The sequence below is a fragment of the Melanotaenia boesemani genome, chromosome 10 (genome assembly GCF_017639745.1).
Source record: "Melanotaenia boesemani isolate fMelBoe1 chromosome 10, fMelBoe1.pri, whole genome shotgun sequence".
NCBI classification, from domain to species: Eukaryota; Metazoa; Chordata; class Actinopteri; order Atheriniformes; family Melanotaeniidae; genus Melanotaenia; species Melanotaenia boesemani.
Window position 1 is genome coordinate 33,836,771 of NC_055691.1, and position 17,739 is coordinate 33,854,509.

Below are 17,739 nucleotides of genomic sequence, written 5' to 3' on the forward strand. Positions count from 1 at the left end.
AATTTTTTCTTTTGTTTGTTTTCTTTTTTTTTGTTGTTGTTGATACGGGGAATGATTAGCTCAGTGGTTTCCAACCTGTCCAGAGTGTAATGGTGACATTTCACCTCTACCCCTTGTTACATTTATAGAATAGTTCAGAACAAAATTTGTGTGCTAAGCTGATGTTGTGCATGCCCTAATAATCACATCTTATATTGCATGGGTTCCAGTGTGTTCTTTGAATCTCACAACCTGGCTCATAACCTATGAAAAAACAAAAACATGGCAAGGTTAAACCAATGGTGATACTCAAATTTATTAAGAAAACGTACAACTTAATAATATAATTAATTATTAATTAATATAAAGATGTTATGGGATATGTAAATCAGTGTTATAATTGGATGTGTATCAGGTGATGTCACGATATAGTGCTGGAAAATGTGAAACTCAAACTAATTCAGCCCATCAAACAAAACATGATACTAGTGGATCAGGGAAAGCGACTCAATCAGCTGCTTCTAAATGCTGGTCAGGTGATTCCGATCAGCTCCGCCCACAAATTCTGGTACTCTTAACAGAAATAGGGCGGCAGTGGCTCAGACGGTAGAGCAGGTCATCCAATGACCGGAAGGTTGGCGGTTCGATTCCCACTCCTGCAGTCAACTGTTGTTGTGTCCTTGGGCAAGACACTTAACCTTCCTTGCCTCCAGTTTTGGCATCACTGGTGGATGAATGTTCGGTGATGGTCGGAGAGGCCGTAGGTGGGGACTGGCAGCCACGTCGCCGTCAACCTGCCCCAGGGCAGCTGTGGCTACATACGTAGGTTGCCATCACCAGGTATGAGTGAGGAGTGGATGAATAATGGATTCACAATGTAAAGCGCTTTGGGTGCCTTGAAAAGCGCTATAAAATCTAATCCATTATTATTATTATTAATGTACACATAAAAATACTAATAAAAATAAACATCATTGCCCATGACCACAGCAGGCGCCACCACAGGAACCACCCCTACCACAGCAGGCCGGGGTCCCCGCTACTGCCATAGTGCTGCAATGCAGGACCCCAGCCCCCCAGACAGGGTGGTCACCATGGCAACAACCCTGCAGACCAAGCAGGCAAAGCACCTGGTGTGAGGAAACCTACTTTCCTACTTCATTCTGTGTTGGATTGGGTACACCTTGACTGGTCTATCACAGGTATAACAGTAATTATCATTCATGCTCACACCTACAGTGAATTAATAATCAACAGTTAACTTAAAATGCACACTTTTGGATCACGGGAGGAAGCTGGAGGTAAAAAACAAACAAACATGGAGCCGAAAGATGAACATGGAAACTCCACACAGAAAGTAGGACTTTGAATTAAAAACTCTTTTTTATTATCTTTTTGCTGAATTTCTTATAATAAAAAACTCTGAGCCTGTTTTCCGGTTTCATTAGACTCAAGCATAGAAGACGGTACAACAAACAGTCTGACTGTGAATATTCAGTTATTTACCCACTCAGAGGAAGCCTGCTGTTACTTGCATCATGCTTGATGCTGTGTTATTTCTCATTTTCTTCCTCTAGATGAGCTCTGTCTCTCTTGCCAGAGCTCCTGCTGTTGCTTCTTTGTGCATCATGAAAAAGGCTCAAAATAGCAGCAACATTTCATAAGCATAGAAGCTTCTTAAAATTATTAATGTCTAATGCTTATTACCTCAGAGTGTAATATACCTAATTACCCTTTGCAGAATCACAGCAGTTAAGCAATCACTATATGCCCTCATGGAAAGTGATTTCTTCCCAGCAGAGCAAAAAAGGACGAAATCAATTGAGCATTTAATTATTGTAAAGATGTAAACTCATGATCCCGCTGACAGTAAATAATCCATGCTCTGGCTCTTTTAAATGCAATGCTGATGCTGAAGCTTTTCCAGTAATTTATATAAAATATTTCTTAATGAAATTTCACTGGTGCATTTTTTAACATGCAATGTGTGAGATACTGCTGACGATACTGCGTTCGAGGCCTTCTCACTTTTACCTCGAGCTAAGCTGGCTGGCTTCTTGATGTGTACTGTGAAAGCCCCTCATTCGGATCAATGGTAAACACAATAAATAATCTGTGAGCAAACTCATGCTGGAAACAAATGAGAATAGATGCCATAAAAATGCATCTCTCATTACAAAACATAAAACAAAGAAACTTTTATTAAAAGAAAACAAGCTGCATAAAAATTCCGAAGCTGTGAAAAGAGAGCAGAACAGCAAAGACAAAGATCGATGAAGAGCGGGGGTGTGCGGAGATCGTGCATGTTTGTGTGCATCTCTAGTGTGAGCATGGGGCCAAATAACTGCAACTGAGTGATGGGTGTGACAGAGGCTGATGTCTGCTGAGGGTCTGTGTGGCTCCAGTAATAAAGATACTGCAGTGCAAAGTGCTTTCATTCTGTCTTAAATGCTCCATAATATCTCCATAAATGACAACTTTGGCTCCCAGTAAAGAGAGTGAAAAATTCAAACTGTTTGTGCAAGTGCTACTCGGGTTTTATGATCATGTCAATTGAGAAAAAGATGCTGAGCTTAAATGTTGTTAGTGTTCAATTTATTTTCCCATGATTTTCATATAAAACATTCATATATGATGGACTGCATAAACCTAGTGTGTAGAAATTACAGATGCACTAGCCTTCAGCTCTTGCAGCCCTGAGGGAATTAAATAGTGTCATTTCTGACAAAAAGCTATATTTAAGTGGTGGTGTACACTCAGCTTGACCCAAAAATGGATTACTTATTTCCATGTGATGTTTCTCTAGTCATCAACAGCACTTTCACAGGTGATTTTAATAGGATCGTCAATATGTTGTGTGTTCTCCCCTCAACAACCTCTCATGCCTAAATCAATGCTTTCCCATATGGGAAGCAATTTACAGAGGTCTTAGAAAGGCTAAATTTGTTCCCTGCCTCTTTGCTTGGTTGTTAAGCCTTAAGCACTTAGACATTTCTATGGAACATGGAGTTTCATGTATGTCTTCATATAAAAAATGCATTGATTTGGATCGAAGTGGGCAGTTATATGTCAATGTGACAGCAGAAGAGCTTGTAATTTTCAGACTTTCTGGCTGGTGATCCAGATAAGATCCATAAATAATCAACCACAGGATAATGAACCTGGGTGATACACCTGCCGCTGGAGGAGCAACTCCAAGGACGTCCCTCAGCCTTCGTAGCTCCCACATCTCATTATGGCCAGCTAATAGTTAAGGCAGCTGATTACAGAGGAGTGTTGGAATGGAGCAGAGGAGGTTTAAATGATAAAGATGATTTGACTGACACTGACACAACAATGGTTTTGGAAGGTCATGAGAATGCTTAATAAAATAACATTGGGAACTGGTTCACACTGGTTCTGTGCTCTGTGAGACCAATGCCCTGTAATAATCATTGATTTCTATTTGCAAAAGAAACTGGATTCACATAAGCTGTCATTATTTATACAGTGGCTTGCAAAAATATTTTTACCCCTCTTGGCAGAGCTCTATTTATTTATGTGTCATTTATTTGCCATTTAAATAAAAAAAAAGATTCATGGATGAAGCCCCCAAATAAGTCCTATGTGCCCCAAGAAGTCACATAATTAGTCAAATAAGGTTCACCTGTGTGCAAGCCAAGCATCACATGATCTCAGTGTATATGCAGCTGTTATAAAATGCAACCCCACAAATCAAGAAAAACCACGAGGCAACACCATGAAGACCCTGGAACTCTTCAAACATGCCAGAAACAAAGTTGTGGAGAAGCACAAGTCAGGGTTGGGTTATAAAAACATGATTAAATCTATTGTCACACGATGGAAAGAATATGTCCCTCAATTCTAGCTACTGTTCCAAACCCTGCCAATGAGAAAAAATAGCTTGATGCTGCCCCCACCACGCCTCTCTGTGGAGAGGGTTTTCTTGTGATGAGGAAATTTCTGCCAAATAAACTTTCCCTTGATGGCCAAAAAGTTCAACTTTAGCCTTCTTCAAAGCTTTCAGTTTGACCTCCTCACTGTTCTGATAACACTGTCTTCACAGATGTTTTTTTGTTGTTCATACAGTTTCCTTTATTATGCTGCAAAACAACATCCAATGTAAAATATCACAGCACTTCAAGGACATTCTCTCTCAGCTCTCCAAACACATGCAAATCACGCAGTCCATCACCACCCAACTGCTTCGACAGTTGTTTTTTGTTATTTTTTTCTTGAAAACAACTCAGACATTTTGCATACAGAGGGGGAGGCCATGTTGCTCTGCATACTTATAAGTCGCTATTGAGGTGACAGATGTCAGCGTGCACTCTTTCCACATGCTCACAAACCATTCTCAGAATTAAAATTTCTACTTCTACAGCATGCCTTTTATCCAAGAAATGTGTATGAGCTCTTGCATGTGTACTGACCTTTGCACCTCTGTGTATTTTCAAGCTAAGACACTGTAGCTTCAGCACATTCTCATTCCCAGCTGGTCTCATTCTGATGCCTAGTCAAGAGCCCTTCTTGTCAGTTTTCAATGCATTGGTAACTGTTCTGCAGCTGCCAGCTATGGTTTTGTGCAGAAAGTGACACACTGGTTGCATCAACGGTAAACAGCAACAGGAAAACATCGTTTTTACAGCAGGATTATAAACAGTTAACAATGAGGGAAGATGAGGATAGACACCTACACATGACGTCTAATAATTGGGTCATGTGTTTGAGTCCAAACTTGAAATGAGTGTTTTTCACACCTTATTTATTTATTTATTTGTTTGGCAAAAAACTTAGCCGGATTACATGTTGCCATAGCAATGAATCGGGTGAGTATTACATTACAAACTCGGGAGACTGGTCATCCAACAGTGAGGCAGTGTGCTCCTGACCAAATATCACTGTGTGACAATCTGGTAGTAAGAACAAGCTGGTTGATTAAAAATTTCCAGCTAAGGCCACTTGTGCACCAGGTAGGAAATGTTGCTGATATGCGGCAGATTACGAGTACCTTGTTAGAGTATTTGAAAGTAGTGCATATATTTTAAATTGCTCAAAATAAAGATGTGAAGAATAGAAAACATGTTGGATGCATGCATAACCACATGCCTTATCTTGCACAAGCAGAGAGTATCATTTTCTCACTTACAGCATTTTCACACATGAATGCTGGGTGTTTTAGAGTAAGAGGACAGTTTGATCCGTACTTTTTTCAGCAGTTGCTGTTCCCACATGCACTTCACAGCAGGGGATGCTGTGCTCTAACAGCTGGAAGTGTGAGGAAGAAAGTGCAGGGGAGTGTCTGTCTACAGTGCACAGGAGGGAGGACATGATGCAAAAAGTATGTCGTGTTTTGTTTACAGCATGTCTAGAATGGCGAATGAGGCTCTGACTGTTTTTGTTTTGTTTCAATAACACTTGGATTTGAACACATTTATCATACTGAGGTGCAACCTTCAGGTTATAAGAAAAAAAAATAACAAGCAGAAAAATCTTACCATCATACATGCTCCCTCACCGACACACTCACACTCGATACTTTATAAGATTACGGACCAAATTTGCAAAATTTAAATTGTTTTTTTTTCCCAGAATGAAGGTCTGTGAGGGGTGCTGGGTGGAAAATCTCTAAAAGAAGTCTGAAATAAAGTCACATGTCCTCTCTACAGAATGTTTCTGGAAAATTTCAGAACTGTGTTGTATGTGTGAATTTTTTTTTCACCCCCTCCATGCCAGACTTTCATTTGTTCCCACTTGCTGTTTGGTCTAGGCAACAGAACAACTTGTTAGAATCAGGAAAAGAAATGATGAAATGTAATGCACAGCCATTCTCAACCGAGCAGAGCCCGAAACCTTACAGAGGTCATTTAAGTAAAATCTCAAGAATCTGTGCTTGAATACTTATTTTTCTAAAAGCCTTTTCTTTTTTACCTGCTAGATTGTAACACCAATGTCTCCTTTCTACTCCTTACAATAAAAAAGCCAGATCCCTTCCATCAGAACTGGACAGATGTAAAATGATGTAACATAACTACACAGAAAAGAGGAAGAGTTTAGTGTAACTAGTGACATTTGTCACAGAGAATCAAAATGTGTTAAGTTGGGAGATCCCATTTTCTGAAATACCTTGAGATTACATCTATCTCAGAAACAGAAATGCATGTTTTGACCCTGCTGACCATGCTATCGTCCTCCAAGCAGGGGCGTTATGCAGACCTGACAACTGTTAAGGCTGCTAAGGCAGCTGGTCCTGATGAGATCCCTGGCAGGATGCTTAGAGACTGTGCTCACCGGCCTGCCTTAAGACCACTTCGATCATCCCAGTGCCCAAGCAGAAGAACATTTCCTCTCTCAGCGACTACAAGCCAGTAGCCCTTACATTTGAGGTCTCCAAATGCTTGAAAAGACTGGTCCTGGGGATCCACATGGGAACTAGGTTGCTTACAGAGACGATGTGCATAAACTGTCCGAGTGGTATTCTCATAACAACTTCTTCCTAAACAACAAAAAGACCAAAGAGCTAATTATTGATTTCAGGTGGAAAATGTAGAGCCCAGACCACTGAAGACTGGGGGGTGTGGGGGTAGAGAGGAAGTCCAGTTTTAAATTTCTGGATGTGAACATGCGTGAGGCTCTTAAATGGTCTAGGAACACCGCTGTTGAAGATCATCAACCTCCCTCTGCCTCCTCTGGATGACATCTACCGCTCCAGAAGTTGCAGCAGAGCTTCTTCTGTCTGAAAGACGTCTCCCACCCATTTCACCACCTGTTTACTCTGCTGCCCTCTGGTAAATAGTATAAGTCACTTAAAACACACACTGTGTCAGACTCTTAAGCAGTTTCTACCCAGCTCTCTCCTCTGCCTGTTCCCTCCACACAATACATTACAACCAACAGTAACAACTGATTAATGGCACTTCAGTGCAAATTGTGCTATTTTACACTCACTTTTTACCTCATATTGCTATCATCTATCTCACTTTTAGCACTTACCAAATTCTTTATAGATTTATTGTTGTTATTGTATATTTTATTGCTTTTATTGTTTGTTATTGTTTTTTATTGCTTATTTTTAATGTTTGGGGTTAGGGGGGGGGGGGGGTATTAATGGGAATAAGAGTGAGTGTTTGCGTATGTGTGCAGTTCTTTGTAGGTGGGGTGATGCAGTTTCACTGTATGTGATGCATCCAATGACAATAAAAAGCAGTCTGATTCTGATTCTATTTGTTTAGAGAGTTGATAGGACCTGAATTTGTCAGCACATTTAAGGAGACAGAGAGGGCTTTTCTGTATTGAATGCAGAAGAAATGGGTAATTAGCTGACAGCTGACTCAGGTCACTTGCAGCTTTGTGCATCAGGGTGGGGATGGAAAAACCGATGAAGCACATCTTCCCGGGTGTCATAAAGCTTTGCTTTATGGCTGGTTTGTGTAGCCTTGCAGATTAAGTTCAAAGAAAGGCGGCTGCTCTTTTCTCCATGCATCTTAAATCCTGTTTCCCCTCAACTGGATCTGTAGATCAATTCTTTGTCCTGAGTTAAGATATCCCCGGTGTCAGCAGCTAAAGGGAATCTACATGAAGTATTGGGAGGACTGGATGTCTAAAAATAAATTATTAAACGGACGATTTCAACTCAGATTTAATAGTACTCGGAGAACAGCGTGACCATTCTACTCAAACTGCATACTTTCCATCACTCTCCTGTGGCTTCCATCAGCATCATAAGCATAGAGCTCACAGCTACCAACAGCAGAGAACTGCAGCCTCCATAGGAGCCCGGACATTGCTTTTTAAATGCAATGTTCACATATAAAAGGCAAGAAAATCACAGTCAATAAGTGGTTTTTCTGTGATTCATGCAATGACTTCTTCCTCAAAAACCACTCCCAGTGTTTATCTCCAGTGAGCAGCTCCATGTGGAAATAAACTGGCTGGAGCCTGGATGGCACACATCCTTCATCTGTTTAGGCACAAAGACCAGTTTCAAAGGGAACCTGGAGCTGTCTTGTCTCTGACTACACTACTCTACAGACAGAAGCTGCATGATGCTGATTTTATTACTCTTTGTTTCAGAGTTAAAACAAAACACTGCATGTGTGTTCTCTGGAGTTAAAAACATCTGTTATTACAGACACATCAGAAGAAATTAGGCTGGACAGCCTTTTAAATACGAAGGCGATTACAAGACAAAAACCCAAAGCCTGCACCATTCTCTGTAATCAGCTCTAAACTTTACTCACGGAATCAAATTAAGCACATCACACAAATAATTTTAATTGCTTTGACATGACAATGTTTATTCTTAAAAGTCTAAAAAATATTAACTGTTGAATTACAGGGACAAAGATGTTACCTTCGGTACGTAGCATTTTCACCATTACACTAAGCTGTAATATTTACATTAAATACACAACAAATATTTGCATATTTCATCCTGAAAATAAAGTTCAGTGCGATGTGAGAGACAAGACCAACGAAGATTTTCTACCAACAATGTACGGGACTTTTTCCTAAATACACTGGAGAGCCTTTGAAATCGAGCCTTAGTTTGATAATCCATTTCTTCTATCACCAGCTTCTTTTGAAGGATTAACTCTGAAATTATGCCTGAACTGTTTTTATCTTTTATTTTACATTTAGCAAACAGATGTTACAAACACCTGTTCACTCCAGGTAAAAAAAAGTGCACTCTCCCAGTTAAAAATCTAATAAACAGAAAAATTTTAACTGATTAAATTAAATAATAAGAAAACATAGTAACGTCCTACCATCATGGTCCACGGTATTGTTGTATTGTTGAGAATTCAACACGTTCATTAATGCTGTTTAAGACTCATGATTGGTGTTGGTCTTCATCAAAATTGCCAGACCTGTGTAATAAATCCAGCCCATCAAATCAAAACTTGCTTAAAAAACCATTTAAGTTCAAGTATTCAGACATTCATCCTAGATCAAGAGTCAGGTCCTGGGTAGCAGGAAGCAGGATGTGTGTGTTCATACGAGTCTGGAGTCAGTTTAAAATGATGCAAACTTGACATCGCCGGTCCTAAAGGCATTTTTTTAAAGATTTCATTCTCACTGAGCTTTCTAGTCCAAACCCTCACAACCCCAGTCTAGACTATGAAATCAGAAAATCCTGCTCCTTCAAATATCCTGACTCAGTGAGTTAGGAGAGCAAATTAGAAATTTCCAACAGAAAACCTTCAGCAGTGCATGCACAGGCATGAAAATCTGCCTCTCGTGTCTTTTTAGTGTTGGTTCATTTTTAAATTAGCTAAAACATGAATGCAAAATGCTTAAAAAATATAAATATGAAAAAAGTCTAAAACCCAAAATGTAATAACTTACACAAAGAAAGATTTTTTTTAGTTTATGCACATTAAAACATGCAGAACTGAGCTAGAACTATATTAGGCAAAATTAACTAAAACTGTTTTAGCTTTGTGTAAACATTGTTTCTGTAACATCTATGCAGGTTGACGTTTTTATTAATATCTCCAGATAATTTAGTTGTAGTCTTAAAGCCTCATTTATGCTTCCTTCATGTACTTAAATATGCGCACGAGAGGCAGTGAGACTTGCTTTCCTCTGCACTGCTCTGTTGTTCTCTTTAAATCACTTTTATTTATATAGCATATTTCACAACAAAAAGTTTCCAAAGTTCTGCACACAAAATCAGTATACCTCAATAAATTAAATAAATCACGTCATAAAAATAAATAAATAAATAAATAACTAAAATAAAATATTAAAAAATAAATATAATAAAAGACACAGAGGACCACACAACTCACAGTGTTAACAGCCAAGGAATAAAAGTAAGACGAGACTTAAAACATGCCACAGTGGGGGCTGTGCTGACATGAGGGGGGCAGGACCTTCCAGGGTCTGGGTCCGACCACACAAAAAGTCCAGCCCCCCTGGTTTTATATCTTGTCCTAGGTACTGCAAGCAAAAACTGGCCCTCGGACCTCAGCGCCTACGAGTATAAATTATGATGAGGTTTGTATGGTGGGGCGAGTCCATGTAAAACCTTAAAAACAAATAGAATCTTAAAATCCTAAACTTAACAAGGATCGGGGTAATGTGACCATGGTTCCACAGGTGTGGATTATATGTCCGTGGACTGGATATCAGCTTTGCAATGTGTTCTAGGTGCAATGTTTTAAAAAGAAGACACATCGGGGTGCCTTTTGCCACCTCTGGCTCTTCATGTTAGTTTGGTATATAATAGCAAACATTGTCAGCTTAAGGAGAAATCTTGCTTCTTACCAAAACTGTGGAAATTTTCTCACTATTTCCTAATATTTGAGAAAAAAAAAAAAAAAGGAAAATCACATTTATTGAACTGTCGGATGTTAACATGATTCAGACCGCTGTGCAGGTATACACAGTCCTGTGCTCTTCGTTGGTAGAGTTGTGAGGCATTTGAATCGCTTAACATAGAAGGATAAGTATAATATAGAAGCCACGTAAGACCACAAAAGAAACTCTTGGTCAGATTAGACAGGTCCAATCATCGGATAGCAGTTTACCGCCATCTTGGTGGAACTGGGAGCACATCTGGACAAAAACAAAACAGAACAAAGTCCTCAAACAGTTTCACAGTTTTTTGTTATTCTAAAAGTTTGGAATCAGAAAATGAGCCTGATGACTGCTGCATGGACCCATGGTACCCATGCTGAGCTGATCTTAACATTTTAAGTCTGGAAAAAGATTTTACTTAAACTTATGTAGTTTTTCTTTGGCCTGATTTTGACTCGGCCTTGACCTCCTCTCAAAGTACATAAATTTAAGCATAATCTGTTAGTCTCTGTTGATTTGGACTTGACTTGGACTCAGTGTAGGTGGTCTTTACTAAAACAGTTCTGGCTTTATCTTAAAGCATCCTAATGTTTCTTTGCACCACATGATCCTTTATTATGCAACAAAATCTTCCACTGACATTAAATTACTCCAGCCATTATGCAAAATCAAGATAAGTTACATTCACTCAACTCAGTGGCTCAGTATTTATGCATAAATAAATAAGTTATTTTCTTCTTTTTGAACCATTAATAAAACCATCACGTGACAGGCTGAAATGTCCTGTGCTCCACTAAAGAATGTGACAAGTTTCGGAGATCAGCTGCAGAATGAACCTGCTTGTATCCGAGCAGAGCCAGAGTGTCATTACACAGACTCTGAACCGTCCTCACAATGTCAAAACCAAGATGAAGCCTCCAGTTCTCAGCTGTTGCTCTGGAGTTTCTGCTGGTGGAGTATCTGTAATTCCACTCAGAGAGAGAGGACACATTACTGTCGGTGTTCTTTGCAATCCACATCCTCACCCTCTCTTCCATCTCCAGCCCCACAAACTGGTAGACCTCGTTTGTTTTGGCATTTGGGTTGAAAGCCAAGTCTTCATACCTCACTAGCAAGTAGCGTCCACGCAGCCATGCTGGTTTCTGCAGACCTGTTTCTGCAGAAGCCATCATGTCCTTACACGTGCTGGTGATCTGTGACAGGTCTACGAATCGAGGCTGCCGCCCAGTCGCGTTCCATATTTTCCAAGCACGAAACTGATCAGAAAACGCCATCATGCGTGAGGCCAGGATGGCTCTGGGGTCTCTCACCAGATGGATGATCTTCAGGTCCAGGCGTGGATCTTCTGTCAGAGTGCGCAGGTCTCCTACCTCGGGAATCCGCACGGTTTTTATGGCAACATGCCTCTTTGACAGACATGACATAGAGGCTAAAGTCAGGTTTAGTGCTCCACACTTCTTAGGACACCATGTTTCATCAGGCGGATCAGCGGCTGTGGCAGCCACCCCTTCCACGCACACGGGAGGAGAACATAGGGCGTGGCTGGAGCTCCGTCGGAAAAAAGAGCTTGTGATGTGTTCCTGGGGCTCAGGACGGATGTAATTTTCCATGAAGTGAAGATCACAAGTGTACAGATTGAGGAGGAGGTCTCTGTATGCTCCCAGCAGAGCCCGGCGGTCCAAGGTACGTCGCAGTCTGCTGCTGGAGTTGGTAAAAGCCTGTTGGACGTGATAGAGAGGTTCAAACACGTAAAAGATCCCAGGATGTTGGTTAAGAAGCTGCCCTGTGAAGGACGAGCCACTGCGTGTGGTGGCAAACAGCAGGATGTGTTTCCGAGGCAACTCTGTCGGCATCCAGTTGTCATCACACAAGGCTGCCCATCTGGAATCTGGAGGTAAGAAAACAAAGAGCGGTGTCCTTTCAGCATTACTGCTGCTTCTCATAAGAAGTTACACAGCTTTAAATTGTTGTCTTACATGTTTCTGCTATTTTGAGGTGTGATGTTATTTTGGGGGATTTTGGCCCACACTTATGTCATTCTTTAATTTACAGTTGTCTATGCCCCCACCACAGCATTTCAATCAAGCTGAAGTCCGGGTTTCGACTGGGAGGTCGCCACAGCTTGACTCTTTTACACTCTGTTGCAGTGTTTGGCAAACCTGTCCTGTTGTATGATCCAGTTTCATCCAAATTTAGATGTCAGACGGTTGGCATCATGTTTGCCTCTACAATAATTTGATACACGAAGGAGTTCAAGGCCAACTGGTGTTTGCACCTTTCATCCACATGCAAACGCTTTGTTAGAGAACTAAGAACTTTTTAGACAATGCCTCCCAGGACGAAGACTTTTAAATGTGGAGAGAATAACGGGTGTTTCTGGCTTGCAGCGTCAGACATCCGTGTTAACTTGTTTACATGGAAATTGCAGATGTAGCCAAACGTGTGCTGATGCTAATCTTGTTAACAGGACTTTTGACATGTTTGCATATAACAGTTTTGGGGGGGGTGTTATTACATGGGGACCCCAATAAAAAATAAATACATAAACGTCTACTTTTGTACTGCTGGCAAAACGTAAAAATTTGACAAATTTGTGAAAGTACCAATGGACAAACAAGAAAATCAATAACAAAAAAGAGAAGAAAATAGACAAGATGATGAAGAGAGACCACAGTTGGATGTCTCAAAATATTTATCTGACAGTCTGAAACCAAACAAGTTAAAAAGCCACACAGACTAAAAAACACTTAGTGATAACTTTAAAAATAAACTACTCAGCTCATGTAAATGTTTTACTAAAGCAGCTAAAATGCTCAACTCTCCTCATATACATAAACAGGGTGCAGAGTTGTTCCAGTCTAAAAACTGCCCCTATGCCAGTGATATGATTTAAACTTAAATAGGAACAATGAACTAAAGATACCAGACTTTTTCTCTGACAAACAGTACTAGCTTGCAAAGCATTTCTTCATAGTTTCATTGTAAGTGTTGGGGCGCATGGCCCATCTGGCTTCAGAGGCAGGGACTAACTGTTGGTTTGAGATGCTCCTGACAGTGTTCAGGCGTGTTGACAGAGATTTTTTATTTTTTTGGATGATGTGACATGTTGCTGAGATTTCATTGCTGATGTGTTTCCTCCTTGGCATTATGTTAACACACACCTGAATGCCCCAGACTACCAAACTACCAAAACCTTTGCTTTTTTAGAGGTGCTATTGTTACTGATGATCAATTATTCAAGCAATATTGATTAGCATCACCTGACTGCTGCTTCTCCTCCTTTCTTATGGAAGCTGTAAGGCTGTTTTCCACATTTTCCCTTGTTGCTTAGATTTAGTAAAAATAATGGAGATAATGACACCATGTAATATATCATGTTTTGTTGTTCATCTAAGGTTGTGTTTTGTCTATTTTGAGGCCTGGTAAGAATCAGATAATTATTTTTATTTTTTTATTTCAAACTGATATGGAACACCTTAGATCTGAACGAGGACGTACTTTTATTAACACATGACTGCACTTCACTCATTTCCAAAGAATAATTTCAGCTCATAAAAGCTAACCACAGTGATAAATACAGTATATCTCTTTAATCTGTGAGAACTACTGAGTCAAGCCAATAAAACCTAAATAATTTAGAGGGTAAACATGCAAGAGTAAGTTTCTGCTGTTGGTTTCCAGGGGGTTTATGAAATGGTGGATCCCTAAATATAGCACAAATTGCTAACATGTAATTACTGCTGATGAGGAGTTGATTGCAGAGGGGTTGTTACTTTGGTACACAGGAGCCTGTCTCTGGCAAGCTACATCTGCACTGTGAGAGGGGATTAATGGAGATAAATTGGAGGATAATTGCAAAATGAATCATGCATATTTCATTTCTCTATCCTCTCCACTTACAAGGAATTCCCTCATTTAACGTTCCACTTTCTTTTTACCTTTGTGTCAGTAACAGCAATGATGCTGCACTGGATTCTCTCCTGTAGGTCTGTTCAGTCAGAATAAACTCCTTTTAAGTTGATTTCAGTAAGAATACACAAGCAGCTTCACATAACTTAAGATTTAGTACAGTATATGGGACAATCTAAACTTGTACCTCCATGATATCTGCTCCGGCACCGGTAGGCTCCCTGACAAGGTCCAGACAGCGAGTCCCTCAGGGTCCGGATGGCCGTGTATTGGACCCCAAGAGATGCACATACCAGCAGCAGCACTGTCTTCCAGGAGCACTCCATCCTTCCCCCACCTCTGGCTCTACATCCTTCACGCTGAGGTCGACAGGGAGGCAGAGAGAGACACACAAAATGAGATTTCATTTTGATGCTGTTTTCCTGCTTCATGCATGTGCAGCTTCCACACATTCATGCCTGTAGGTTTCTTCTGCTGGTCTTATGAGCAGCTCTCACTGGAGCAGTTAGGAATATTGCTCAAGGGCACTTGAGCAGTAAAAGGTTAAGTATAAATAACTTTTCCTGTCTGGAGTTTCCAACCGTGAAACCTTGACAGCATGTTCTTGTAAGTAAAAAAAAAAAAAAAAATAAAAAAGAGTAAATGAGACTGACAGTGCAGGAAATATGAAATAGCATATTATGATATGCTGTTGTACTACATGCTAAAAAATATAACCTTGACTCTCTTAGCATTAAAACTAAGTAGACAATTTAGCAAAATGTCAAACTATTTCTGGATTGCACATATGCAGTATTTCTTTTTTTTTTTTATGTGCTCCTAAGGAATGTTTCATCCACAAGGAAAGAAAACAGATGGCACCTTTTAGCATTTCTGACATAAGAAGCTTAAATGCTTTGAATAAACAGTTTAAAGGTTCAGAATTTTTTTTTTTCTTTACAAACCCCCAGTTTCTGCAAAGAAATGTGACGCAAAGGTTTGACCCTCACTGTGAAATAGTAGCAGTGATGTTTCTATCTACAACAGCTCCAGTGTTCGGGTTAGTCTGCACACTGTTGCATAATTGCATTTCATTTTTGCTCCCCCCTCTGCTGGGTAATTAAGCCTCTAAGCCCAGAAGAGAGCTACATACTCAGATAAATATAGCTGTCTTCATGAGCTGAGAAGTTTCCTTTGTATGCTTCCGAGTTCTTTGCCACTGGCCATGAAAGAGCAAAGAAAGATATGATTTTTTCAAATGGAGTTAGAAAAAAAAGGGTGTTGCCACCCATTCGCTCCCATGTGCACCAAACCGATGGTAGGTAGTCATACAAGATCCCTGGGTGCAACTTTCTCTTCATCACTCAAAGCAGCTTTGCAGAGGCAATCATCGTTTAAACCACAGGTTAAAATATGTCATTTAACTGACAAAAATAAATGTTTCCTTCCTTTTGCCTCCTCGCCCTCTTTCTGTGTCTCTGCCTCTCTCCAGTTTGCGTCTTCTTCATTAATGATGTTTATGTGTCCCTGGCAGACTCATATCCTCAGGAATGTATCACACTGAGCTTTTGATGTTCCATTAATCACAAACAGCGCCAAACCAAAGACGTTTACTCTGTGGGTGAAGGGAAAAGAAATCAAGCTGTCATCATGAGCCATTCTGTTTGAATATGGCTAAAAACAGCTAACACAGAGAATGAACTCATCAGGGGAAGAAACTTTCTTGAACTGGTATTTACAGACAAGATGACAGAAACAAGTAAACTGTTGTTTGCTTGTCTCAAAGCAACTCTGTAAAGAAGCACGAGACAGAAAAATGTAGAAATGATTGCTGCTAATGAGAAATGTGAAGCTTCTTTCCATCTGTGTGACTTAAAAAACTGTCAGTTTCACAGCCCAGACATCCATACACAGCGGGCTGACCAAGGCACATCATATAATTCCTCAGTGACAGGTTTTGTTTTCCTTTCTAGAGCCCCTCTGCTCCACACCCTGCAGCCCTCTGGAGAATGAAGACAGATGCTTCAATAGATTTGGGCAATTTGATTTTCAAGTCCTCCTGCCTCCCTGGCTTATAACTCCTCCTGCGCCAGGACTCACATCTGAAATAAAAGACAGTCTGTCAACAGCTGGAAGGGGACTGCAGGCTTCACGTGGTCTCAGGCTTTGTATACCTCATACAATAACACTTCTTACAAGGGATAAAGGCCTGGGGGACAGGATCAACCAAAGATTACACTGTGTGGTGCACGCTCCTTGGGCAGGTTTGAGTTGTAAATTCACTGAACGCAGGCACTGCTGCTGAGACAACACAGCCGGCAGCAAGAGTGTTGGAGCATGGTGTGAGAAAGGTAATTGCCTCTGTGGAAAATAAAAGCAATAAATGAGGTTAGAACTTAGTGATGAGGGTGGGACTGAGGGATTTGGGATGCAGGTGATTGAGGGATGTGACAGTGCCAAAGATTTTTCTATTAAGGCGCCTCAGTGAGTTCACAGATCCTCCGAGTGAGGCTGTTTATTGGCAAAAGCTGATGATCAGTCTGGGAAACCACTGAAGGCTGAGCAACAGTAGCAGCACCAGGGGGACTTGGAAGCCTAGCTTGTCTTTGCCACTCTGGTTTCCATTGATCAAGCCATGCTTCTTCCTTTTTCTTTCTCTGTTTTAACCAATGCCACACACAAGCTACAGGCAGAAGGCAGAGCAGAGCAATGAACAAGATGCATGTGACCCCGAGTTACAGTGGAGCTCCTGTGATAGGAGAAAAGATCAATGTTGTCCTACATGATCCCTACAGTCATAAACACACAGAGGGAAAAGGTACTAAGGGAGAAGAGGGAAAATGAAGAAAAAGGTCAATACTCATCTGATATCATCCATTGTCAAGATAGTATTGCATTTATGGGCTGCTGAGTGTTGGATGTGCTCTGTGAGTATTGAATAAAATCAAAGAAAAATGAGAGGGTGTAGGTTGTTCAGCTGGAATAAAATGTAAATTTACAAAGGAAATAATAAAAGTTTACACAACACATCATGGAAAACATCGTTTAAGTAGTTGTAATAATGATAAAAATACATAAAACCCAATTCTGAAAATACACTGGCTGAGGCGAAATGTTAATCTAAATATTCTTATTTGAAAACTTAAAATAGAGCAGTTCACAGAAAAATTCAGAAAACTGAAGCCGATTAAGTAAGAACGAAACTCACCATTGAGTGGCTCGGACACACTTTTAGTCGTTGGGTGGACAAATAGTTGATTTATTTAGTGTTTTTTCTTCTCATGTCTTCGCCCATCAGTGGCAGATCACTTTAGTTTGCGGCTTTTGCGCGTAAACGGCTGAAAAAACAAACAAAAAAAACGTGGTTTCTCATCAACGTTGTCTATCAGGCAGTAGATATTCTCCAATCCTATAAGCTGCATTTGCAAATGTGTGCGCGAGTGTGTGTCTGTGTGCGAAGCGCAGGGAAGGAGCGCTGCCGCCGGTGTCCCGAGCCAAAGTGGTTTCAGAGCTGGAGACGCGCCATGGACGGAGAGCGGCGAGAGGCGGGGAGAGGAAGCATGTCTC

The 17,739-nt window shown here is 40.5% G+C and overlaps 1 protein-coding gene across 5 annotated transcripts; it reads right to left on the reverse strand.

Annotated features, from left to right (window-relative positions):
- Window positions 1-10,330: 10,330 nt before the first annotated feature.
- si:ch73-62b13.1 (uncharacterized protein LOC100002270 homolog) lies at window positions 10,331-17,739 on the reverse strand. Of its 5 annotated transcripts, none has more exons than XM_041996952.1 (4): window positions 17,381-17,739; window positions 16,369-17,097; window positions 14,381-16,274; window positions 10,331-12,172 (listed from the first exon to the last, which is right to left on the reverse strand). In XM_041996952.1, exons 3-4 carry the CDS (start codon window positions 14,643-14,645, stop codon window positions 11,046-11,048), a joined length of 1,392 nt encoding a protein of 463 aa, XP_041852886.1. In that variant the 5' UTR covers window positions 14,646-16,274; window positions 16,369-17,097; window positions 17,381-17,739; the 3' UTR covers window positions 10,331-11,045. The 5 variants fall into 5 exon arrangements, with proteins under 5 accessions (XP_041852886.1, XP_041852890.1, XP_041852887.1 ...); XM_041996956.1 differs by having other exon boundaries at window positions 14,381-14,552; window positions 15,602-17,097; XM_041996953.1 differs by lacking the exon at window positions 16,369-17,097 and having other exon boundaries at window positions 14,381-15,787.

What these genes read in the sequence shown, in the direction of transcription:
- si:ch73-62b13.1 (XM_041996953.1), bottom strand. Translation starts at nt 14,645, where the DNA reads ATGTGTGGAAGCTGCACATGCATGAAGCAGGAAAACAGCATCAAAATG. An exon ending in CCGGAGCAGATATCATGGAG is followed by an intron (nt 12,173 to 14,380) that starts GTACAAGTTTAG and finishes TCTTACCTCCAG; the next exon opens with ATTCCAGATGGGCAGCCTTG.